The 27,635-nt window shown below is 39.2% G+C and overlaps 1 protein-coding gene and 1 pseudogene across 1 annotated transcript; both read left to right on the forward strand.

The window, feature by feature from the left end:
• The first annotated feature begins 20,774 nt into the window (after positions 1-20,774).
• On the forward strand, positions 20,775-21,467 carry LOC149499699 (uncharacterized). Its single transcript, XM_089738947.1, has one exon. The coding sequence runs from the start codon at positions 20,775-20,777 to the stop codon at positions 21,465-21,467; it is 693 nt and encodes a 230-aa protein (XP_089595073.1).
• Positions 21,468-27,542: 6,075 nt separating this feature from the next.
• On the forward strand, positions 27,543-27,635 carry LOC114251645 (U6 spliceosomal RNA; annotated as a pseudogene).

Below are 27,635 nucleotides of genomic sequence, written 5' to 3' on the forward strand. Positions count from 1 at the left end.
CGCCATCCAACTTGGGACGCTAGATCGAAATCTCAACTATATTGTATCTGAAATTATGCATGTTTCAACACCAAATCCTCACAGCCGCAAGACCTTTGACGATTGAAACACAAATCGTATATTCATTAATAATTTACATGCCAATTCATCAGTACAACATACACGCGATCAACATATTCAGGATTTCGGTAGGAAATAATTTCATTTTCAGAACAGTACATTTGAGAACGAAACTGTTTTAGACGCTACTGTAATTACTACATTACTACGTTCCTTTACTAGGTAATTATTACAGAACATAAGCTATTCGACAATTGTCTGAATCTCGCTAAGTACTTTATCAAGATTAGCTTGCATATACAGAGTGTCCCAGAAAAAATGGATAATCCTGAAACACCTCATAGTAGAGCTATTGGGGACTCAAAAATAAAAATAAAATAAAAATTTCTTAAGTAGTACCCAAATTCAAAATAAAGCAAAAAATACCAAACTTCATGATTAAAATTTAAGTTCAGATTAACTTTGATAAAAAATTACACTAGCTACTCATACGATTTTCTCCATATTCCTTAGTATAGTCCATGTAGAATATTATAACACCAAAAAACCTATGGATTTCATTTATTTGTAGTTGTTGTATATTCCAGAAGCGCACAGCAGTATGGAAAGTATCAACTTTTTATTTTAAATACGTAATTTGGGTACTACCTGAGTTATTTCTTTTTTGTTCCCAATAGCTCTACTATGAGGTTTTTCAGGATTATCCATTCTTTCTGGGACACCCTGTATACAAATTCCGAACAATAACATTCGGACCGTCGCGGCGTCAGTTTACTAAGCAATTTTGCCCACTTGCTAGAAGATCTTCCCTTTCTTGTTACTCCCAAACTACCATAACAATTAAGTACCCTTATGGAGCTATTCCGTAGTATGTTGTTTTAATGTTCTGGCCTGATCAGTCCCTAAAGTCATATTAAAGGGATAGGCTAATCTTTATGCTACATAGCTCACAGAAAATCAAAGTTTATCTCAACAACTTTAAGCAATTGAAATACAATGCGTATTAATAATAACTTGAAGGAACTTAATTACCAAAACCATGATACTGTGACCATGACGATATTAGTTCACGAATACACTGCTAGTAAAATCATTAAAAGCCGATAAAATCGGTTTTCCAAATGGGCTATCAATGTATGGCATGATTGGCATTATTAAAAAATTTGTAATAATGCCAATCAAAATGCACTACGATTTTATTATCTTCGCCCTCCTCCTCTAACCGTTCCCTCACTTTTTTTTTGCCTACCTAAGCTGATAGCCTTGAGAGGCTATTTCAGCGTAGCCTTAGCTAGTAGGTGAGCTCACGGGGCTCAAACCTGACGACGTTGCTAACACGAACCCTGGCAAGAGCCGTGCTTCGCAGAATCTAGCACCGGATCAGAAACGCGACCCACTGAGAAGATCCGGCGAGAAACTCAGTGGGCTGTGTCTGTGGGATTCCTTCACTAATGAGGATTGTGACATCGATGGAAACGCTGTAGCAATCCCCTTCACTTGCTCCGAACTTCAACCTGATGCCCTGATTTATTATATTCTACTTGGTATAAAATATCCCAAATATGATTCTCGAGCTATTGAAACATTATGTCTAGCTGTGGACGTCAGTGGGTTGATGATGATGATGAAACCTTATCACCTCACGGTAGACGGTTGAATTTACGCTGTAACATAAATGGTCTGCACTTACTTTGAGGATAAGACGCTAGGTGTACTAATTTTGAGCCCGCAACTGTACCCGTTTTTGGATCCCGTAGGAAACACCAATTTTTATAATGAAATGCGTAATTAACAAATGCTCACGAATGACTTCCACGGTGAAGAAACAAGATCGTGCGTAAAATACAAAGCCGCATATTTATTATTTGCGTAATTACTGGTGGCAGGAGGTCTTGTGAGTCCGCACGGGTAGGTACCGCCACCCCGCTTCTTTCTGCCATGAAGCAGTAATGCGTTTCGGTTTGACAGGTGGGGCAGTCGTTGTAACTATACTGAGACCGGGGAGGAACCTAGGCGTGGGACGGCGTGGTAGGTCGCGTTCCCCTGACCGCTCCGGGGGAAGGTGTAGCGCGGCGCTATCAATCGGGCTCTTGGCCCGTCGACCGAGGGAATCGGCGGTCATGTTGCTGGCGGCCGCCGGTCCGGCGTCTGGGGGACGGCGGGATGGATGTAATATGCTCTGCGTAAACCCTGTCCCGCCGTCTCAATAGCTCCGACTGGGTTCCCGCCCGGTCCGGGGTAGGGCGCCGGCTGTGAGCGGCAGGAGTTTTTAGTGAGGTTCGACTCCCACATACCCCACCTGCTGTGCGGGTGGGGATCCGGCGATTTTCTCCTGTGGAAAAAAAAAAAAGACCTAAGAACTCATATCTCAAGATGGGTTGCGGAATTGCTAGGACATGTTAGGATATATCCTACACGGGTAAATTGTCTGACTAATATTGCCGTGGAGCAATAATGTGTTTCGTTTTGAAGGGTGCGGCCAGCCGTTTTACCGTAAAACAACGTGTGCCAAACTTTTGAGATATTTAAAGAGAAGAAAATAAGGAATAATTTAGCGTGTAAGTGGACTATATTTTCAGTCAGGTTGACGTTTCTGTGTCATCCTCGGAAATAAATATTAAAGGATTACGCTCCGCGGAAATGCTGGCTCGCTTTACATTGACCACAGGGCATGTTGATACGCTTAGCGATTTTTAAACGTTGAAGAAATCGAATATAAAACTGAAATGTTTTATGAATATACTATAATAATATGAATATTGAGACTACATGAATATTATAATTTTTGAAATAGCGTTACCTTCAGACATTCCTTCACACACACTTCTTCGTGTGTTTTACCCGCCCTTAATCACTCGTGTGCAATATACCTAGTACATTTTCAATTTCTTGATAGTAATCGAAATCAAATGAAATAAGATGAAAAGTTTCTATGTATGCTACTTCTAAATTTTAGTCAGGTACGCATAAGAAAAATTAAAAGGCTAGAAGAAAAATGATGAGCTGATGAAGATTTTTCCAGATTTTTCTGCGACATACAATCTGATTCCGGTATAAATTACCCTCTAGGGTGGTTTTTGAGTGCCACGACACGTCCTTCTTCGGGCGAAGTCGGATAAGAAATTCTGAAGTGGCTGGCATCCGCTCAAGAATGCAACTAAAATTGCTAATATTCATGAGTGTGACCGCATACCATGAATTTTATGGTAGACCGCATTTGGTAGGCAGCGACTTGGCTCTGCCCCTGGCATTGCTGACGTCCATGAGCGACGGTAACCGCTCACCATCAGGTGGTCCGTATGCTCGTCTGCCTACAAAGGCAATAAAATAAAATATAAAAAACTACACACACGTCTTGTGTGTGTACTTTTTTTTTATTGCTTAGATTGGTGGACGAGCTTACAGCCCACCTGGTGTTAAGTGGTTACTGGAGCCCATAGACATCTGCAACCTAAATGCGCCATCCACCTTGAGATATAAGTTCTAAGGTCAAGTATAGTTACAACGGCTGCCCCACCCTTCAAACCAAAACGCATTACTGCTTCACAGCAGAAATAGGCAGGGTAGTGGTACCTACCCGCGTGGACTCACAAGAGGTCCTTCTTCTTCTTCTCCATCGCTCCCTCATTGCTGAGGATCGTGACTCCATTTCAGCTTGTCGACTGCGAGTCTCCATCGGTTCCGATCAGTTGCCTAGTGTAGTGCAGCGCTAAGTAGTCCGCTGGTTTGCTCGGAGATCTGGTCGGACCAACGTTTGGGGCTCCGGCCTCTAGGACGCTTTCCTTCTATTTTTCCAAGAGGTCCTATCACCAGTAAAAAACCTTTTAAGGTAATAAAAAAATTACTTATTCCTCTTCGCTTCCGCTTCATCCATGTATCGCATCCTTTACTTAAGACGCATGCCTCGTGCCTCGCGCGACCAAAATACAACCCTAACAAATTTAGCCGATATTTTATGTCGTAAAATTATAAACATGTGTTTCAAGAGTTAATACCGTCTTAAACCGTCCAGATTACACTCGTAAAGCCTTTATGTGGATCGTAAAGACGAAAATTCGCATCAGATTTCTTTTGTTTATGATACCCCGGTACTTCATAAAGATTAATAATATGAATGAGAGATGCTTGTAAGAACGAAAGCTAATTTAACGTTATTATTTGATGAAACAACTTGAAAATTATTTTCCTAGACGGCTTTATTAAGTTCTCAGATTAAAAATATAAACTGAAAGTATTTTATTTATTTAGTAAGTATTGTGCAGTCGTCGTGGCCTAAAGGATAAGACGTCCGGTGCATTCGTGTTGAGTGATGCACCGGTATTCGAATCCCAGGCGGGTACCAATTTTTCTAATGAAATACGTATTCAGCAAATGTTCACGATTGAGTTCCACGGTGAAGGAATAGCATCGTGTAATAAAAATCAAACCCGCAAAATTATAATTTGCGTAATTACTGGTGGAGGACCTCTTGTGAGTCCGCTCGGGTAGGTACCATCACCCTGCCTATTTCTGCCGTGAAGCAGTAATGCGTTTCACTTTGAAGGATGGGGCAACCGTTGTAGCTGTACTGAGACCTTAGATAGAACTTATATCTGAAGGTGGGTGGCGCAAGGCAGTATATTTTAGGTTTTATAAAATATATGATATCGTCCTATTCATATGCTAATATTCATACTGTGAACCAAACTATAGTTCGAATGGGAATAAATAAACGTCGCGACTTCTTTGAATGTATTTTAAAATGTAAAAAACTATTTTTACGTTGAAAGATATTTTGAAACTACGTAACCTATACGATTTTTCTTATAAGAGGTTAATGTGTTATAAAGATGACATAAATGGAATTTTGAATAATGAAACGTTAGAAGAAGGAACATTCGAAATAATAAAGCATTTTTGAAGATTGAAATCTATAAAACATAAAAAAGTGGTGAAGCAATAGCTTTAAATGTTGTTTCTCTCTATAGAGCAACTCATTTTGTGCTATAGTTTTACTAGGCTAAACTTTATTTTGATGTAAATAAAATAATACATTATACCTAACTATAAAAAACTTTTAAAAGTCTACAATTGCTTGAGTTGAGTCACCGAATGTCTTCGAATGAACACTTAAAATTTTGAATATATTAATAATAAATAATTCCTACATTCTCAATATATGAATAACATCATAGCGAATATTTATGGCCTTAACTTAGTTTTGTTTTTCTTCACGAACAACTTTGATTTAGTTTCTAAGAAATACAAGGAAACATTCATTGAGTTAGAAGGCTAATTCCACTATTATTGTTTGTTATTGAATTTTTATCCTTCAGGAGTTTAGTTAGTGATTCTGGGAACATAGTCTGTATTCTCTAATCGTAAAGAAGAAAGCGCAATACAACCAAACTGCTATACTTTAGACGCTGTTATTTCTGTATGTAGTTTTTTTTGCCAATACACGTAAATACCAATAAATAAATATTTACTAACAATCACGCCACGTTAAGTGGTCCCGTGCTAAGTTCGTAAAGAGCTTGTGTTACAGGTATCAATCAGATAACGGAAATAAATGTAAGATTTTTATTATACACATACATAATATATTTAATATACATCCATAACCCTGGAAAAGACATTTTATATTTATCATACAAATATCGTCCCTTGGCGGGATTCGAACCCGCGACCCCCTTACGTAGTGACCATGTCACTTGCAACTACACCAGACGGCCGTTAAATATAATAATATAAATAAATAAATATTTTTTAACGCTTATGAGCTCCAGTAGATGCTTAGCATCAGTTGGGCTGTGTGCTCGTTCACATACCTACGCAATAAGATAAAAGGAGGCCCTTCATTTTTTAATTTGGTTCAAAACAATCTCACCTTAAAACTCAGCTTTGTTGTGCTGGCAACTATTTTTAGATAAACTATAAAATCAAAAAGTTAATATATTCACGTTCTATCCATAGTCTCTGGATATGATTTTATCTGTGGTCTATTCAAAGAGAACAGAATTATTTGGCTGCAATCTGACATTCAAATCAAAAATACATTTTATAATAATAATTTAAAAAGGCAAAACAAAAAGAGCTGTGGTTAAATTCCAGGAATCTAAAGCGAACGTGAAAACAGTTTTCGAAAAATTCTCGTGAAGTGCAATGAATCAAGATCTTAATTATGTTTGTCTGCTGTTAGTTTTTGTTTTTGCAGCTTCGTTTACGTGTTATTTAATCAGAAGGAAATCGAAAAGACCGCGATTGCCTGTAGTAACATAAATTTTATTTATTAAATCAGTTAACTTTGAGATCGTTTTTTTGTCCATCGTCTATATTTTTAATTGGATATTGGCTCTATCGCGTTTCTAATCAGTGACAACCTTTGAATTACAACTACAATATATTATTATTACCTATTACTATTTATATTATTGAAACCTAGATAGATAATTCTGTGTCTGGTGTAAGTGACCGAGCCAATTAACATTACGACGTACAAGATACCACCCACCTTGAGACGAGAGACCAAACTCATGTTACTACTATCATTGAATTGCGTTAGAACAAAAACCTATTTGGACATAAGCCCATAGATCCATAATTACGTAATTTATTTTCCAAACTATGCTCCCGATGCGATACACTTATAGGCTTGGTTTATTTTTAATCATTGCCTTTGTAGGCAGTGAAGCTTAACTGATGGTAAGTAACCATCGTTCATTAACTCCAGCATTGCGAGAGGTACGACTGAGTCGCTGCCTACAGCTAAAACCATTTAAATTAGAAATTATCATACTCGAATAAAATTATTGGATTGCAGAAAAAACATAATATCTGAACTATCAGTTTTAATTATAACATTCCTAATAGTTATCTTATACTTCAGATAAGAATGCATGACTTTTTTTTTATTAATAAAATAATATATATATATTTAATATATTTAATATATTTAATAATCGTAAAAATCTGTTCATCCAGAAAAAAGTTCTGAACAGTCAAATCGAGAACCTCCTACATTTATTTTAAGTCGGTTAAAATAATGTACGAAGATTTTCTGACTACATATAATTATAGAAAAAACTAATATACATTTACGGTTTGAAGCTACTTCAATACGTGATCTTATTAACACAATGGATGGTCTGCGCTTAAGCGTTTGGTCAGCACTATCGAGATGCTTGCATTTGTGGTTCACTTAAAATCATAATTGGATTCGATTTGGGTGTGTTGAATTTGAACCTTGTTTCTAGGGTCATAGGGATAAGGAAAGGTGAATTCGAAAACTCTTTTGCCGAGTAAAAAAAATATCTTCGTATTATGTGTGAGTCTGCTTATACCACCCCGCCTATTTCTGCCGTGTAAACAGTAACCAATTTTTCTAATGAAATACGTACTTAACAAATGTTCACGATTGACTTCCACGGTGAAGGAATAACATCGTGTAATAAAATCAAACCCGCAAAATTATAATTTGGGTAATTACTGGTGGCAGGACCTCTTGTGAGTCCACACGGGTAGGTATCACCGCCCTGCTTATTTCTGCCGTAAAGCAGTAATGCTTTTCGGTTTGAAGGATGGGGCAGCCGTTGTAACTATACTGAGGTCTTAGAACTCATATCTCAAGGTGGGTGGCGACATTTACATTATACTCGTAGATATCTATGGGCTCTGGTAATCACATAACACCATGTGGGCTGTGAGCTCGTTCACACATCAACTTCATATTTGAAGTTATACTGTGGCGTTTCGCTTACATATATAATATATGTTGGCAAATTAACACCAAATGAATCGGGTCTATGGGTACGCCATTCAGTAAGTGCGTATACAACTCAGTCCCAATGTTAGAAGTGAAACTTTTTGTCTATGAATGAAGGAATCCGAACGTTTGGTCCACCTGTCGCTCGCTTATAGACATCAACAATGAAAGGGCTTTAGCCAAGCCGGCTACCATTTAGAGTACTATTAAAATTTCTTTGACTCTGAAAACACAGTAGTACTTGGACAATTGAAAAACTAATTGTTTAGCGCTCTGTGCAAATATCTCTTCATAGTTTTGTAATTAATCTCAAAATCAACTTCTTAACCAATCAGGGTAGAAAATTTTAGTATAGGCTAGAAAATCAGAAGATCATACACAAAGGATACAAAAAAAGAAACTTCGAAGAATATAATAATAATAAATAAAAATGTTTTTTTTTTTATTGCTTAGATGGTTGGACGAGCTCACAGCCCACCCGGTGCCAAGTGGCTACTGGAGCCCACAGACATCCACAACGTAAATGCGCCACCCACCTTGAGATATAAGTTCTAAGGTCTCAGTTTTAACAGTGCAACGGCGGCCCCACCCTTCAGATTGAAACGCATTACTGCTTCACGCCATAAATAGACAGGGTGGTGATACCTACCTGCGCGGACTCACTAGATTTCCTATCACCAGTAATTACGCAAATTAAAATTTTGCGGGTTTCATTTTTATTACACGATGTTATTCCTTCAACGTGGAAGTCAATCGTGAACATTTGTCGAGTACGTATTTCATTAGAAAAATTGGTACCCGCCTGAGGTTCGAACACCGGTGCATCACTCAACACGAATGCACCGGACGTCTTATCAGTTAGGCCACGACGACTTCGAAATATACAAACATCACGCACAAACTAGACAACAAAAGGCCCTCAAACGATCTCCTTAAAAATAGCCTGATTAACTTAAATAATACCGCGATTTTGTTTTGTTTTATTCACCTCCATTATCACGAGGCATTCCCCCATTGTTGTTGGTTACGACAAAAACCTTGCCCCTTGTAACAGGAAACGATTGTAAAGGAGCGACCACGGTGAAAACAAAAAAACGTTATTTTCATGGGGCCAATGTTCGTTGGCTTGAACGTCAACCCTTCATCTGCTTTTTACGAATTCGTTGAATTGTGCACCCAAAAAATGTTAAAATTTCGATGAATTCAAAAGATACCCTATATAACAGAAAATCTTTCAGAATCTGGTTATTAAACAACAGGCGAGTATAATAATAATAATAATAAAGCCTGTTTATTTCCAATCCATAATGATAATATATTACATGCGATTTAATATCTAAATATACTAGGGTAGATTTCTTTAATTTTCTTTTATTCGCTAACGTTGCTTTCTTCTGTACCAATGATTGGAACCCCTTCTCGGGTAAAGGCCTCCTCCAGCTTCTTCCAAATCACTTTGTCCATGGCTTTCCTTATCCAATCGCTTCCTGCTATCGCTTTTATATCTTCGATCCACCTTTTTCTAGGGCGCCCTCTTCTTCTTTTTCCTCTTAGTCCTTTCCACATAGTTGTCTGTAATGTCCATCTTTCATCATGTCATACAGACGAGTATACGTCTTTAAAATTATGTCTTTAAGTTATAGAAAGACAAATTATAGGGTGTGATATGGGGAAATGTGCAGCGTGGCGCCATCAAGGTGGGCTCCCGGCCCGTCGACTGTGGGAACCGGTGGTCGTGTCGACGGCGGCCGCCGTTCCGGCCTCTGGGGGACGGCGGGATGGATGTAATATGCTCGGCGTAAACCCTGTCCCGCCGTCTCAATAACTCCGACTGGGCTCCGGCCCGGTCCGGGGTAGGGCGCCGGCTGTGAGCGGCAGGAGTTTTTAGTGGGGTTCAACTCCCACATACCCCACCTGCCGCGCGGGTGGGAATCCGGCGATTTGCTCCTGTGGAAAAAAAAAGAGTTTGATAACAAACTGTATGGAATGACAACGTTTCGTGATGTTTATTTAGAGACTTCGTTGAAAATGGCCGTGGGCAGGGTTGACTGTGCCCTTACCGTTGCTGATTTCCATGAGCAACGCTGACTACCTATCATCAGGTGGCAAGTGTGTTCATCTACGAACCACGGAAATAAAAAAACGAAAAACACAAGTAAATTATTCAAATCGCTCATATGATTGTGCGTCTAATCTATTTGAACGATTTTTTGCATTAAATCATATTACATCGTTTATGAAATATTATGTAATCGTTATCTCTATTATATGAACTTACGTTTATAAGAAAAAGTCCTAAAGGCCACAAGTTCTTCTTTAATGCACACGTTTTTGATAAGCCACTACTGCTACATCTATTAGAGCCTAATTTACCCTCTTACAATCCCTCTATTTATAGTGACCGCTTGAGCATTTGTATACGGACGTTTTAAGCCCACACGGTTTGGTGTACCTCCTGGTTATTTTTGCCGAAAAGCAATCGTAGTTTCCAATTAGACACATAAGATAATCCGGCCAGTTTTAAATCCGTCATGGCCTAGAGCAGTGGTTGTCAACCAGAGCTCGCGAGCCGCATGCAGACTCTTTGACTCCTCGACTAAGGCTTTTCCACACCGCCGGAAAGATGCAGTTCGGCATAGCGGCATTGAAAATAGATGCCAACATCACGATCAGTTGGGCGGGTTGTAGGACGTTTTGTGAACGCGCAATCGTATGTACCATCATCTAACTTGTTTCCGTCGCGAGCCAGTCACGATTTACCGTCTAAAGAATGGGATAGCCATTACTGGGGCCATTAATGACTACATAAACTTAAAGTTTCAAACTCAGTTCCGATTCTAACTCACACTTAAATACAAAAGCTACCGTTAGCTTTTTTATTTTTATGAAAGCTATGTAGTTCGTGTATTGAAATCCGTACCATGGTATACGCGTCTCAATCGCATTACAATAATGAGTAAGATCAATTCAACTACGCGGGAAGTCTGTCTGTATATTCGTAAAGACTCCGATGCATCAGTCTGATTAAAATTATTCTTTGATAGCTTTTATAGACGTCGACAACGCGTTCTCGGCTCAAAGCTGTTCGGTTTTGCGATTCGTATGTGTTTTGTTCGTAAACGTTAGATCTAAAACACTGTCTGTCGAAAGCTGTGTTACGTGAACCTATCTGACTAAATGTAACAATAATTCAAACTGATTTCACCGTTTAATATCGCATTTTTTATATTTTAGTGAAACTTTTATTACATTGCCGCAAACTTTTTCGTCTGTGTGTTGCATGTCGCGTGACGATCGGCCGCGGAGTAGAGATAAAGTGAAAGGCGCTCGTCAGAGCAGCCATGGCGGCGCCTATAGTTCGCAGCAGCTGACCGTGTAGTGCATAGACTATTACTCATTAATGGGAAAAAATGTTTCACTTTTACCGTGGTTTCATAAAAAAACACGATCCTTTTTTTTTATATACATTCCAAAGTTTCGAAAACTGTACAATGTTCGTGGTCACCACGGACAACTGATGTATTTATTTGTCGACATTTGATTATTGTGCTAACACTATCCTCTATTTTTAACCGACTCCAAAAATCTATATATTAATACGTGAAGCAAAAACTTTGTATCCCTTTTTACGAAAATTGCTCGGTCGGAGGAGTATGAAATTTTCCACACTTATAGAGAATATAGAGAAGAAGTGCACAATGCTAATTTTTTTTTAAATAATGCATAAAAGATACATTAAATCAATAAAGAAAACATTACACACACTACATACCATGTATTTAACGCACACACGCATTCATTCTATTTATTGTCAAACTGTTGTTTTTGACATCTGTGGTCAAATTGAGAATAGATTAAATATTGTTTGTCTTAATTATTATTTTTTATAGTGTAGCCCGAAATTTGTGATTATAGAAGTATAAAATACAATCATAATAGTGTACAAACTTACAATTCCAATTAATTATAGTCGAATTTCGACTACTGCGGGACCTCTAGTAACAATAACTGTAGATATATAATATTATCGTAATATTAAGTTATAGAAGGATAGGCAATTTTTTTTTTACTTTTCAGTGCATATTAATTTGTTTTAGAATAGTGTTTTTCAAAGGCGGTTTTTTTGCCAAATTTTTTGTTTATTCATTATAAAATTATTTATCGACTTTTATGTATATACTGGATTTTGCCCGCGACTTCATCCATGTGGAATAGTTACTTTGGCATAACGCTAAATTTTACCCGCGACTCAATTTACGTAGAAAGTGAAAATATTTTTGAATAATAAAATTTTGAGCTGTTTAAGGAACCAAAATCACGCTTTTTAACCGACTTCAAAAGAGAAGGTTATCAATTCGACCACAATTTTTTTATCTATATACCTTCAACGGTTTCTCGGGAATACTTGAACCGATTCTGATAATTCTTTGTTCTTTTTTTTTGTTCGAAATGATGAAAATATTGTTACGCCGGTAAGAGTAACGCCTTCTATCACCGAATAGCCGAACGAATATTGAAGGATCTAGTAGCACCTAGAACGCTCGAGAAGTACGACGCCATCTATTATCAGATAGCGGAAACACAATATGCGAAAGATGTGGAATATTCTCGATAATTCTAGGGATGTGGTATCGGCTATAAAAGCGTTGCAGGCAGTTAGTCAGAAATCGGAAATACTCGAAGCGAAACAGCAAACGAATCACCTGAAGCGAAGCGGAAGAAGCAAATTAAGAGTTTTAAAGTATTTGTGAAGTGTTTTAAGTGTTCTAAGTGCTAATACAGCGTTAACTTGTAATTTGGTAGACATTATATTTATGCCGAGCCCCAGCGCGTAACAATATAAATGGTATTGTTGCTTATCAATAGACGATTACCACAATATAAAAATGTCTACGTAGCAATTTTTAGAAATCGTTTCAATTCGAACACCAGCTACGGAAGCGTGGGTTAATAAAAATAAGAACCACCCCCGAATGATCCCTCGTTATCGACGAGGTCGCCCCTAAACGTTATTATTAAATTTTCATATAATCTGAATAATAACGCATATTTTCGCTTCACAAAGATTTCGGGGGTGTAAAGAGTAATGGGAGGCTGCGCCAAAGAGATCCGATCAAAGGGATATCGCGACATTGTAACGAGATGCTTTTGTGATTCAGGTCGTATTGAAAATTTCGGTTTCCACTGTAATGGAGAACGCTTCTTGACTCACGATGGGTATTGCATTTTTTTTTTGAAACCTTTAAAGAATGCACTTAAAAGAAGAATATCATTTGTTTCAAAACTATGTAAAAAGAACTTGAAAGAAGAAATATTATGCATTCTCTTGTCCCATGTGTCGTTGAATGCGACAAAGAGAATCCTATCGAAAAAAGCCTTGTGTACCTGCGTAAGTAAGTGCATAGGAAAGTACCAAAATCCTGGCAACTTCTGCCGCGAATATATTTGGCTACACTAACCACGATATCTTCTGCCTATCCGTCCATAAACTATACACCAATTTCAAAAATCACTTCACCCAAATTACCTCCACTTAAAATTCGTTAAAAACACTTCTCTTTTAAAATATTTATTTGCTACCATGAAAAGAACGCACCTAGACCTGAAGTGAAATATTTAAGATGTTACATTAGCTAAATTGCTAACAAGCGTACACAGCGAAGTGAATTCGTATCACGCGACCTATTCAAGGCTTTGACCCACGAAATTTGTGATGCCAGATGTCGAAAACATTTTATGTGAAGCTGCCTAACAATGCCGACCGCATTTCCAGTTAAAATATTTAGGTCAATGAACCGTACGTGATAATAATCTGACTAGTTGTTCACCAAAAGGTACATTAATGTGCCTTCTACGAGTTTCTACTACGACTTCTCCTCATCTGCTCTCGATAGCGATGAAGTCGTCGTGGCCTAAAGGATAAGACGTCCAGTGCATTCGGATCTAGCAATGCACCGATGTTCAAATCCCGCAGGCGGGTACCAATTTTTCTAATGAAATACGTACTTGACAATTGTTCACGATTGACTTCCACGGTGAAGGAATAACATCGTGTAATAAAAATCAAACCCGGAAAATTATAATTTGCGTAATTACTGGTGGTAGGACCTCTTGTGAGTCCGCACGGGTAGGTACCACCGCCCCGCCTGTTTCTGCCGTGAAGCAGTAATGCGTTTCGGTTTGAAGGGTGGGGCAGCCGTTGTAACTATACTGAGACCTTAGAACTTATATCTCAAGGTGGGTGGCGCATTTACGTCGTAGATGTCTATGGGCTCCAATAACCACTTAATATCAGGTGGGCTGTCAGCTCGTCCAACCATCTAAGCAATAAATAAAAAAAACTCCTGCTTGTATTTCGGTTTTTTTTTATTGCCCTTGTAGGCAGACGACCACACGGCCCACATGATGGTGAGTGGTTACCATCGCCCATGGACTTTAGCAATGCCAGGGGCAGCGCCAAGCCGCTGCCTGCCGCTTAATACTCTCCACAAGCCTCGTTTGAAGAAGGACATGTCATAGCGCTCGGGAAACATCGTGGAGGAAGTTGATAACCTTTAATCTTACAGGCAATTATAAACCATAACAAAGTTAGGTAGCTGACACATATGATAAGATCAAGAATTTCCAAAAAAAAGAGGAGCCTAGTCGCTATTCGTAAAGAGACACCGCTTTTGCGACGGTCATATCACTTGACTGGATCACTGAACCGATATAGAAAAAGACTATCATGAAGATACAGACCACCAAACTATTTCATGATGATCACGGTCGCAACAAATAAATAGTACAGGGATGAAATCAAAAAAACCACGATATCTCATAGATATAATTTATATTTAGCTTGTTCTATTGCGGTATATATACTTCACTTCATTCAATATAGCTGTATAAGCTGTGTGTATAAGCTGAAGTGTGTTCTAGAATGCTCTGAGGAATTGTTCGAGATGATACCATCATCTCGTTTTTACCATCGCACCGCCCGCCACCGGAGTAGAGTTCATCCATACTACCTGGAGCCACTGCAGTGTCCACAGTGCGTTTCCAGAGATCTTTTTTGCCACGTACCATCCGGCTTTGGAATGAGCGGTGTTTCCCGAGTGCTATGATATGTCCTTCTTCAAATGAGGCTTGTGGAGAGTATTAAGCGATAGGCAGCGGCTTGGCTCTGCCTCTACCATTGCTGAAGTCCATGGGCGACGGTAACCACTCACCAATAAATAAATCATATAACAATGTAATTTAATAGTAACAGTCTATTTATAAAATCCAAAAGAAAATTGTGGTTAACTTGTGAAAACGTCTGGCCAATATAGCAAATTACAAATAACATTGGTATCACTTTTCAGTAGCAAACATCTCAGAACTAAAAGCGAATATAAAACCAGAAATATTTATGTAGTACATTAACGAAATTGCTAGTGACTGAGTTGTGTGATTCGGATCACGAACTTTCAATGCTAAGGGAACTTAGACGTAACGTAAAAATAGTGGGAGCAATTCCTTTTATCACTTGTATCGAAGACACCGAAGGTACAAAAGACACGCGGCGACCCTAGTGATTTTTGACACGAAAACAAAAATCATTTTAATGTCCAGCACGTAATGAAACACGATCAAAACTTAGTTGACGTGCGAGGTCAACGGCCTCTTGCGACGCGTGACGTATCTGCCATCTGCCTTCGCTTTCGATTGCGGGCTTACTAAGTAAATGTGCTATTTCTAAAATATTATTTTTCGTTAACAGTATACCCCCGATGTAGTATTACTATTTTAACTTTAGGAACAGTTGCGAGGCCTAGATGTCGATACATTAATTTATAAACACACACATGAACAAAAGTTAAATAACAAAGGTAGTTCTTATTTCCACAAGAAATCTCTCACACGAGTGATCGAGGGGAATGTGAGAATTTAATAGCTGACTTTTTATTTTATGCTTACTTATTTCATATTTTCGCTTGGTGGTGGTGGACGATCTGATGGTGCACCTGTTCTTAATTTTATTGGTTACTGTAGCCCATAGACATCTACAGCGTATATGTCGCCACCCACCTTGAGACAAGAGCTCTAAGATCTCAGTTTAAACAATAAAACGGCTGTCCCACACTTCAAATCGGAACGCATTACTGTTTCACGGCCGAAACAAGCCAGGTGGTGATAACTACTTGTGCGTACTCACAATTTGTTCTACCACCAGTAAAAGGTAACTTTTGTCTTTGGGTGAGAAAAAAAAAAAAAAGATAAATGTGTGTGATTTTTTCTTGCATCAGGATCTATTTGAATCCAAATAAATGAAGGTAATCAGAGAAACATTAAACCTGTTGAGGATTAATAAATTATTTTAGTGAGACTTTTTCACGAATATTTGCCTTTTTTTTGCTTATATGGTTGGACAAGCTCACAGCCCACCTGGTGTTAAGTGGTTACTGGAGCCCATAGACATCTACAACGTAAATGCACCTCAATTACTCAACGATAGGTTCTGAGAAGCGGCGATGAAACTGCAATTTGTGAACGTAAAACTAAATCAAAAAATGAGTCCAGCAATAAGCATTTATGAAAACGCAAAACAAAAGAGAGCATATTATGTAGTGTCAACTCTAGGCAACGCTCGTGTTAGGATCATTTTCATTTACAAATTCATAATCATAATTACATTCATGTTTTAAAGTTTTCTTTATCTTGTTGACTCTTGTTCCCTTTCTGGGAATATAACGTAAATTTAATATCTTGCGCAATTATTGTACAATGATTGTAGGTACTTCAAAATTAATGAAACGAGTGTATGTGTACGTGTGTGTGTGTGTGTGTGTGTGTGTATGTGCGCGTGTGTGTGTAAATATATGGTTTTGCATCTTGTAGTGTGTATGTATTATTATATGTAATGTGTGTTTGTGTTCCTAATTCTTCTTTCCTTATGCGGGCCTACTGGAAGAGATTTCAACATGAAGTAAGTAATACCCATGTACTCTGTATCCTTATCGTCGTGTTTCTCGTAACAGCTGTGTGTACAAAATATTTTAGTATATAAATAAATAAAACATTACGTTTATTAATTTGTTGGAAACAAGATGATAGCTGATATTCTTAAACCATTCATTTGATTATTATGAGCCTCGGCAAGAGTTGTTGGCACTTCAGGTATAGTATCTTTCCGAATACTAAGATAAGATAAGTAACGTACATTTAGTTGCATCAATTAATAATAATATTGACTTAACAAGTTCCCAAGCATAAATTACAAAGTTTAAGCAACGCAAAAAAAGATAAACAGTGTATTCTCTGTATTATGTTATAAAAATATGTATAATTAGCGGATCAGACAGACGTTTTCTTGTGCACACGCCTTAAATCGGAATATTGAGAAGTTTTCTCTTTAAAAAATTCTTAAAAAAAATCGTAGTGGACCATCTAAAGCCTTGTCGAATGCAAATCAAAAACACATAGTTTATCTTAAAAGTCGATCCGGCGGTTGAGGAGTTCATTCAGATATACTACGCGCTGAGAATAATTATATAATTATTTATATAAAAATATATCTTTATATATATATTTCTTCTGTGCGTATGTTTGTCACTAAACTTCTAAGCGGCTGGACCGATTTTAATGAAATTTTCTGTGTACCTTCAGGTGGATTCGAGAATGGTTTAGATTTACAAATCAGCCTGGCAGATGGCGCTGCAGTCGGTATCTAGGTTATTTATCTTTCCTAGAAATAATTTATATGGCAAAACAGCGTTTGCCGGGCCAGCTAGTGTGTACCTAGTCTTGCCATAAATACTGAGACAAAGGAAAAAAAGTTCTATTGCAAATAACATTTATTACTTTTACAGTGTGTTAGTTTAATACATAAATATAAAACAATTTAAAGTATAAAAAGCTTATTCGAAGTGGTCTCCATTGGCTGCAATACAGTCCTTTAAATGTTGAGGCCAGTTATCAATAGAAGCACGCACTCTTTCCATGGGAAAAATTTTCACTGCCAATCGTACGGATTGTTTTAGGGACTCCAAATTATCATGGCGTTTAGAGCAAGCCGTACTCTCTAAAACTGACCATAAATCATAATGCAGCGGATTAAGATCACAGCAATTCGGTTCTCTTTATCACCCCACTCCATTTTAATATCGCGAAATATTGTACAATGTATTGGCGCCAAAATGAGAAAACTCAATGAGCAATCATATAAAAATGACAGATTCCAAATTCAAATGTAATATTTTGTTTATTTTTAATTGTAACAGTATTTATGGCCAGACTAAATATATAAAAATATCGGGTGGGTGTATTCCATACTAATAAGCGACATTCACAGCGCAGCGTGTCCTGGTTTCGTTAGCATAAAATAATTATGAACCGTTGAAATTATTTACATGATAACCAAAGTGGAATCAACGTACAGAAAGCAATTACAGAGCAAACAATAACTCGAGAGTTTCAATCGGAGCTCACAACCCTACTACAAATATAATCGTGACCTATATAACAGAAGTTTATATTGAAATCATTGTTTCAAAAAACAATAGAAATAATTAATGCGAACTGTCATTGTTTTAGGCGACAAATTCGTTTGTGTTTTACTGTTTGAATACTATTCGATCTTAATGTGATGTTATTTAGTAGGCATATGTGCCTTTCGTGCGATGTCTAAAGGTTTTATGGTCTTTATATATGACGTGGTATGAATGAATCTATGAACACCAAGAGCAACCTACGCACACTAGTGTTTTCAATATTCATATACGGAGCAGAGACATGTACTATAAAGAAAGCTGACCGCAATCGGATTAATGCCTTCGAAATGTGGTGCTGGAGGAGGATGTTGGGTATTCCCTGGACCGCACGCCGCACCAATGTATTCATCGTAGCTCAGTTGAAGATCCGGACTAGACTCTCCACCATTTGCTCTGCGAAGGATTCTTGAATACTTTGGCCACATCGCAAGGAAAGACGGTGACAACTTGGAGAAATTGGTGGTCACTGGAAAGGTCGAGGGCAAGCGACCAAGAGGCAGGAACCCGACCCGTTGGACGGACCAGATTCGTGCAGCCCCGGATACCACAGTGCACGATGCTCTGCACTCAGCTGCAGATAGGAACAGATGGCGGTGCATAGTAAAAAACAAACTGTTTCAAGGCCATGACCACGACCCTCAGTAATGAGGAAACCGACGCAAGGAGGAGGTATGAATTTGAAGATACCAAGGAATGGGACATGGCAGTCTTGTGCTCCGTTTTTTTATTTTTTTTATTAGATGGGTGGACGAGCTCACAGCTCACCGGGTGTTAAGTGGTTACGAGCCCATGGACATCTACACCGTAAATGCGCCACCCACCTTGAGATATAAGTTCTAAGATCTAAGTATAGTTACAACGGCTGCCCCACCCTTCGAACCGTGGTCTAATTTTAAATTATCCCACTCATCAAGCCGGAACGCATGATGGCAAAAATAGGCAAAGTATTGGTACCTAGGCGTGTGGGCTTACAGTACCTTACAACTAGTAAATGAACTTAAGCAATCAATAATAAAACTCAGAAAAGAGATAGTACAGCCGCTCTACCAATGAAATTAATTCCACAATAATATTTCTCAAGTTTTCCAGAGCATTCACGCTGCAATCTCCATAGACCATTACCAATCAACTACATGAGAGATCCCGGCACTTTGGCTCATTTAAGTCAATCAAGACCCTTCAGAGTTAACGACCGTTGTCATTAGACCCATTAGGGTAAGATGGCCGCTGTATTCGTGGTGTGAACATGCAGACATTCTAATTACTAATTTTGTGTTATTACTAATGATATTATACTGCCCTATAGCTAGTCTAGTCAGACTAAGCAGTTGTGGTTTCCGATCTGTGAGTCAGCCGGTATGCACGTTTAAGACTTAAAAAAAAAAAAAATTGCGTAGATATGTGGACGAGCTCACAGCCCACCCGGTGTTAAGTCGTTACTGGAGCCCATAGACATCTACAACGTAAATGCGCCACCCACCTTGAAATATAAGTTCTAAGATCTCAGTATAGTTACAACGGCTGCCCCGCCCTTCAAACTGAAACGCATTACTGCTTCACGGCAGAAATAGGTAAGGCGATGGTACCTACCCGCGCGGACTCACAAGAGGTCCTACCACCAGTAAAAATTCAAATTCATGGTATATGTCAGAATTCACGCTGCGAACGAAATTTGATATTGTTAGCACATTCAGCCCTTAATAGGGCATAACGTTCTGGAATGTACACACAAAAAAAAAAGATTAAACATTTTAGTGCTGAGCTTATTTTCACATATTTTGCGGAAATTACTAAAAGATTTTTGAAAAAGAAAGTACCTAATAAAAAACTGTAGCTTAAGTAAGAATACCAATGTGGTGACTTACACATGATTGCGTAGTTCACAAGTCTTTGTGTGAACGGCGCGAGGTGCGCCGTCGCAGTTTCCTGCGCCAGTCGTCCGCAGACCTCTGACCACGAAGCTCACGTCACATTTACTCGCACACGCCTGTCTCGATTGACTAAGTTTATGTTGAATGTTTAGTGTGTATAGTTTTTACGTCTCCTTCTTTGCCTGGACTTTTTCTTACTGTTTGCTGTGAACTATTCAACTGTGCTTGTGCTTGTCGCTTTTCTCCTTCTGATCGTTTTTATGTAATAAATTGCTGTGTGTGTGAAATTGGACATAATCATTCCGGTAACGGATCTAAACCCCATATTGTCTGAACCAAGACTCACGCAGAAGACCCCATAACTGGTGACCCCGAGAAGAATATTCTAGCAAAATGAGCAGTGAAGATAGTGACACAACTCTTTCGCAAACTACCCCACACAAAAAAATATCGAAAAATGAAGTACCTATTTCCGTTGATCCATCCGGTAATCCAGCGGAACTTTTTCGGGTTGGTGTACGGATACCGCCTTTCTGGCCGGAAAAACAATTAATATGGTTTTGTCAAATAGAAGGCCAATTTACCATGGCAAGAATAACTGACGATTTAACTAAATTTTACTACGTGCTTTCAAACTTGGACAGACAGTACGCGGTTGAAGTGGAAGACGTCATCACCTCACCACCGGCTACAAAAAAATATGAGTACCTCAAAAGCGAACTGATTAAGCGGCTCTCCGTCTCTAAAGAGAAAAAGATAAAACAGCTTTTACAATCAGAAGAGTTAGGTGACCGTAAGCCTTCACAATTCTTACGACATCTACGACAACTAGCTGGACCTACAATACCAGACGATTTTCTGCGGTCCATATGGACAAGCCGTCTACCAGACAACCTACAAACTATCATCGCGTCTCAGATGACTTTGTCTCTCATTGAACTGGCAGATCTGGCTGACAGAGTCCATGACATCGCACCTAGTGCACCTCAGGTGGCAGCAACATCTTCAAGAGAAGACTCGGCACTGGATACCATGGCTCGACAAATAACCGAACTAACAAAACAAGTCAGCGCCCTAACGATGGAAGTGCACACCCGGTCCCGTTCTCGCAATCGTCAGCAGCTCCACGATCGTAGGCGAACCCCTACGAGAAGATCCCAGTCCAACTATAAGCGGTTCCCCCTTTGTTGGTACCACTTCAAATTTGGTCAACAAGCAAAGACATGTATCCAGCCCTGTGATTACACACCATCGGAAAACATTCGGGGCAGTCGATAATGGCGACTGAAGATTGCCCATTAAACACCGGTCGCCTCTTCGTGACGGATAGAAGATCACGTCTTCAGTTTCTGGTCGACACCGGAAGTGATGTTTGCGTCTTTCCTCGCTCTGCGCTTCGTCAACGACGGGAAAAGACAGAATACGAGCTATGCGCGGCCAATGGTTCTACGATTAACACGTACGGGTACATTGAACTTAATCTCAACCTAGGCTTGCGTAGAAATTTTGTGTGGCGTTTTACAGTAGCTGATGTAACTAAAGCTATCATTGGAGTAGATTTTCTGTCTCATTTTAACCTTATCGTAGACATACGCAATAAGCTTTTAATTGATTCTAGTACCAAATTGTCAACCGTAGCTGCTTCTGCTGTAACTGATAGTTTAATATCTAGTGTAAAGGTCGTAACCGGCAATTCTAAATATCATATTTTGCTTTCTAAGTTTCCAGAGCTAACACGACCGGCAGGCATATACCATACACCAAAACACAACACAGTTCATCACATCCGCACCACACCAGGCCCCCCGGTTGCCTGTACTCCTCGAAGACTGGCACCTGAAAAATTGAAGATTGCAAGATCAGAATTCGAAGCAATGTTGGCTAACGGCACCACGCGACCCTCTGAGAGTCCCTGGTCCGCACCACTACACCTCGCTGCTAAAAAGGAGAACGGTTGGCGACCATGTGGCGACTACCGTATGCTAAACGCTCGCACGATACCAGATAAGTATCCAATTCGCCATATCCAAGACTTTGCGCATAGCCTATCTGGCTGTCGTGTATTTTCCACCATTGACCTGGTTAAAGCTTTTAATCAAATACCGGTTTTTGAAGACGATATACCAAAAACAGCGATAACAACCCCGTTTGGACTCTTTGAATTTCCGTACATGACGTTTGGGTTGCGAAACGCAAGTCAAACTTTTCAGAGGTTTGTCGATGAGATGACACGTGGCTTAGATTTCTGCTTCCCTTATATCGATGATTTTCTCATATTTTCCAGTAATGAATCTGAGCACCTGGAGCACCTACATCAGCTTTTCATCAGAATGAAAGAATATGGAATGCTCATCAACACTGCAAAATGTGTCTTCGGTGCATCGGAGGTAGAATTTCTTGGCTACCATATTGACGCGAATGGAACAAAACCTCTGGAAAGCAAGGTACAAGCCATCAAAGAATTTCCTGTCCCTAAAACAGCTAAGCAGCTTAGAAGATTCTTGGGCATGATAAACTTCTATCGTAGATTTATCCCCAAAGCTGCAAATATTCAAGCTGCTCTAAGCTCCTTGCTGACAGGTTCTATAAAAGCATCACATCCAATTGAGGTGACGGGGGACTCACTAAAGTCATTTGAAGACTGTAAGGAAAGCCTTTGTAACGCAGCTTTACTTGCTCATCCTGACTGTGATGCCAAGGTGAGCTTAGTGACTGATGCGTCTGACTTTGCTATTGGTGGAGTATTACAACAGCTGAAGGACGGAAATTGGCAACCTCTGGCATTCTTCTCTCGTAAGTTAAGCCCATCGCAACAAAAATATTCACCTTACGATCGAGAGCTTTTGGCAATTTACGAGAGCATCAAATACTTCAGGCATTGGTTAGAAGCAACAACTTTTACCATCTATACTGACCATAAACCATTATGCTTCGCATTCCATCAGCGGAAGGCAAACTGTAGTCCACGTCAGTATAGACATTTAGACTACATATCACAGTTTTCGACTAACATACAACATATATCCGGAAAAGATAATGTTGTGGCTGACACTCTTTCCAGAGCTGGTCAAGTTGAAGAACTGCAAAATCCTGTCAATCTCGAAACATTAGCCAAAGCGCAAGATACGGACACTGAACTAGTGAATTTCTTAAGACGGCACACTTCGTTACAACTCGTGAAGCTAAATATACCAGGAAGTCAAAAACAACTGTACTGCGATGTCAGCACGCCGACTCCCAGGCCTCTGGTGCCAAAGCACTTACGGAAACAAATATTTGAAAGCTTGCACTCATTAAGCCATCTCGGTACAAAGGCTAGTGCTAAACTAGTAGCTGAACGATTTGTATGGCCTTCACTCAGGAAGGACTGCCGTGACTGGGCTAGAGCGTGTTTATCTTGCCAACGCTCAAAAATAAATCGACATGTTTGCTCACCGTTAGGCACCTTCGATTTACCAAAAGCAAGATTCAATCATGTACATCTAGACATCATTGGACCGTTACCTCCTTCCGGTGATTACAAGTACTGTTTAACAGCAATTGATCGTTTTACCCGGTGGACTGAAGCTATACCACTGACTGATATTACAGCCGAATCAGTAGCAAAAGCCTTCTTATCGGGATGGATTTCCCGATTTGGTTGTCCCACTGACATCGTCACTGATCGCGGCAGACAATTTGAATCAGCACTATTCGAACAACTTTCCAAATTCATAGGGTTTAAACATCGCAAAACTACCAGCTACCATCCTCAATGCAATGGTCTCATTGAAAGGTTTCATCGGCAGCTGAAGGCTGCTATTACATGTCATGCCGACATCAACTGGACCGAAACTTTACCAATCGTGCTCCTCGGCATAAGAAGTGCTTTTAAGGAGGACGTTCAGTGCTCGTCAGCCGAATTACTATATGGTGAACCCCTGCGCCTACCAGGAGAATTTTTTGGTCATAAAACTGACAAGCATGACACGGATATAACTGATTTTTCAGCCCGCATCAGGTCATTTGCCAGCAATTTACAGCCAGTCCCAACATCACATAATTCTACCCAGAAGATATTTATCTACAAAGATCTTGCATCTTGCTCGCACGTATTCCTCAGAGAAGACGCAGTCAAACGTGGATTTCAACCGGCGTATAAAGGCCCCTACAAAGTTATTAACAGAGACAACAAAGTGTACAAGCTGTTAATAAACGGAAAAGAGATCAACGTTTCCATAGACAGGATCAAACCAGCTTACTTATTAGATAGCAACACAGAAAAAATACCTAAGCAACTCTATGATGAAAAAGAAAGTCTGGAATCGCCGCGCTCGTCTCACAGAACAAGATCGGGTAGAAAAGTCACATTTCCAGACTACTATCGCCCATCCTGAGGTGGTCTCTGAGGGGGAGTGTTGTGGTGACTTACACATGATTGCGTAGTTCACAAGTCTTTGTGTGAACAGCGCGAGGTGCGCCGTCGCAGTTTCCTGCGCCAGTCGTCCGCAGACCTCTGACCACGAAGCTCACGTCACATTTACTCGCACACGCCTGTCTCGATTGACTAAGTTTATGTTGAATGTTTAGTGTGTATAGTTTTTACGTCTCCTTCTTTGCCTGGACTTTTTCTTACTGTTTGCTGTGAACTATTCAACTGTGCTTGTGCTTGTCGCTTTTCTCCTTCTGATCGTTTTTATGTAATAAATTGCTGTGTGTGTGAAATTGGACATAATCATTCCGGTAACGGATCTAAACCCCATATTGTCTGAACCAAGACTCACGCAGAAGACCCCATACCAAAATCAATGGTAAATTCAAAGCAAAATAATTTTAAAAGGCTATTTATAAATGATATTAACTTATTTAAAAAGCTATAAATGTACATGCATTCATACAGATCGATACCTAATACCTATAGTCAAACTGCGCAAATAGTCGGTTTTCCGACGCTCTCATTTTATACACATTAATAAAGAGTCGGTCTATCGACGGTTTGCGCTCAAGGGGTTAAGGCATCGTTTTAATTTGTTATCATTCATGAATATTGCCAGGCTAAATAATAATGGCCCAATACATATGACTCATTATTCTCGACTGGAGTACATTACGAACCTACGTCATAAGTTTTTCGTCAATCTTCGCTCGACACGAAACAGTCTACAACTCATTAAAACTTTTAGAAATCTCTCAAGATTTACATGAAGTTAGACATTGTCATTAAAAATCTTCATTTGATTTATGTTTTTTTAAAGGGATTTTATGACCTGGTAACTGAGACCTTTAAGTCATGTCTTATTTTAATTTATATTCATATTTTTATGAAAAATGATATTATGGAGTGAAATGAAATGAAGGTGATTAATTTGAGATATTAATCAACGGGGATGAAATTAAATGAAATGAGATGATATGGGATGAAATATAATCTCAGTAAAATGGTGGTCATTTACTAAGATTTTTTCAGTGGACTTTTTGGAGGATCCCGAGAAGATTTCCCACATTTGTGCACTTTCACAGATATTAAACAGTTAATAAACCACCATTATTACACATTTAAACCTGAAGAAACACTAAATAGACAAAATAAAAAAAATCACACAACTTCACTCCTCGCGTTCCCGCCAAAAAGTCGATTTATGTTTTTAATCACTAGAAGAATCTACCTGCTCGAAATTCGATAGTAATACTATAAATTAATTACAAAAATTCACAAGAATACTACTACCAAAGAGGGATGATAGAGAAACTGTATACCCCTATTTTGGAACAATACAAGTAAATTTAGGACTTATTATAATAATATGTGTATTGCATGTGTATAGTATATTTTTATTTACAAGTACCACCGTTTAGTTTGACTCTTTCTTGAAATCTTGTATTTGAGTTTGATCAGTGAGAAAGTCTTTACCGAATAAAACTTTAAATCTTGAGAGACCATTTCAGCGTAACATTAACAAGTAGGTGAGCTCACGAGGCTTAAATCTGACGAAGTTACTAACACTAGCCCTACCGAGAGCAGTGCTTTGTAGAATCTATCACCGGATCGGAAACGCGACCCACTGAGAAGATCCGGTGAGAAACTCAGTGGGCTGTGTCTATGGATTAAGTAACACCGACCCCTTCGTTGCATGCGACGGGTTCGCCGAGAACGATAACCGGCGCTTGAGGTATCTAAAAGCACTAGTCGATCGGGAAGATCCGAAATGACGTGTTTTGGGCGATGTTGACTCTTTACCATTCGGTCCTCAGGATCGGAAATGAATTTCTACAATTATAACTATGCTGCACTGCCGAGCACTCACATGTGGATACATAACATTGAATTAGGGAGCATTCGCAACAATACCCTCTAATATTCATGCAAAATAATACCATATTCAATGAACACAAACACCATATTCAAAATGAAAGTAAACACGCAATGAATCAGCATTAGCGTTATGTAAACATCAGTAAGGCTACGTCCATTTGGTCCGTAGCCAGCGCAGTGTGTCAGCGACGGTCGTGCTTAATGAACGAAAATCGTGTACTAATGTATGAGAGACATTCAATGAGCCAACAAACGGACGTTTTGAGTTGCATCCACATTTGTTGTTAGTGTTTATAATTGGTACCTATAAACTTTATTCATCTACCAGCTGTACCCGTCCGCTTCGCTGGGCATTTAAAATTAACATTATTATTTCTCACCCTCACAAAGATTCTTATCATGAACGCCCCCGCAGCTAGTGTTATATTTGCCTATCCATTAAGGACATTTATTTTCTACATGGATCCCAGTTTCAAGTCATTCGGATGCATGGTTTAGTAGTTATAACGGAACATTCGTAAAAACCACTGTAGATTTATATATTAGTATAGATATTCAAACCGTGTCCACGCAATGCCGAGTGTAGGTCTCTTTGAATGCGGCCCATTCTTTTCGGTCCCTTGTCTTTCACATCCAGTTCCTACCAGCCAATTTGACCAGGTCATCGGTCCACCTCATTGGGTGTCTGCCCACTTTTACGCCAGTAATAGTAACGCCAACTATCGCCGAATAGCCGAACGAATATCGAAGGATCTAATAGCATCTAGAACGCTCGATAAGTACAACGCCATCTATTGTTAGATAACGGAAACACACATCGACTGTACTCGACTTGTGAGGAATGTTCTCGACGATTCTAGTTACAATACAGTGTTAATTTGTAATTCTGTAGAATTTTTACTTATCCCGAACCCCAGCGCGTAACACCACGATACGATGTCCTGTACAAAATTTCCACTCTAGTATTTTGGTGCCCCACCGATTGTCAGTGCGACAGCATATGCGGCCGGCCCATTTCCTCTTTTTCCGAGCAATCACTTTATTCATAGCATATCTTAATAGTACTTACTTCGGTAGTACTTATACTAAAATTGGAACGATACAGACAAGCTTAGCGTGACCCCTGCGTTAAGATGACAGCATTCCACATTTCT

This window comes from Bombyx mandarina, chromosome 28 (assembly GCF_030267445.1).
Source record: "Bombyx mandarina strain Sakado chromosome 28, ASM3026744v2".
NCBI classification, from domain to species: Eukaryota; Metazoa; Arthropoda; class Insecta; order Lepidoptera; family Bombycidae; genus Bombyx; species Bombyx mandarina.

What these genes read in the sequence shown, in the direction of transcription:
- LOC149499699 (XM_089738947.1), top strand. Translation starts at nt 20,775, where the DNA reads ATGGCAAGAATAACTGACGATTTAACTAAATTTTACTACGTGCTTTCA.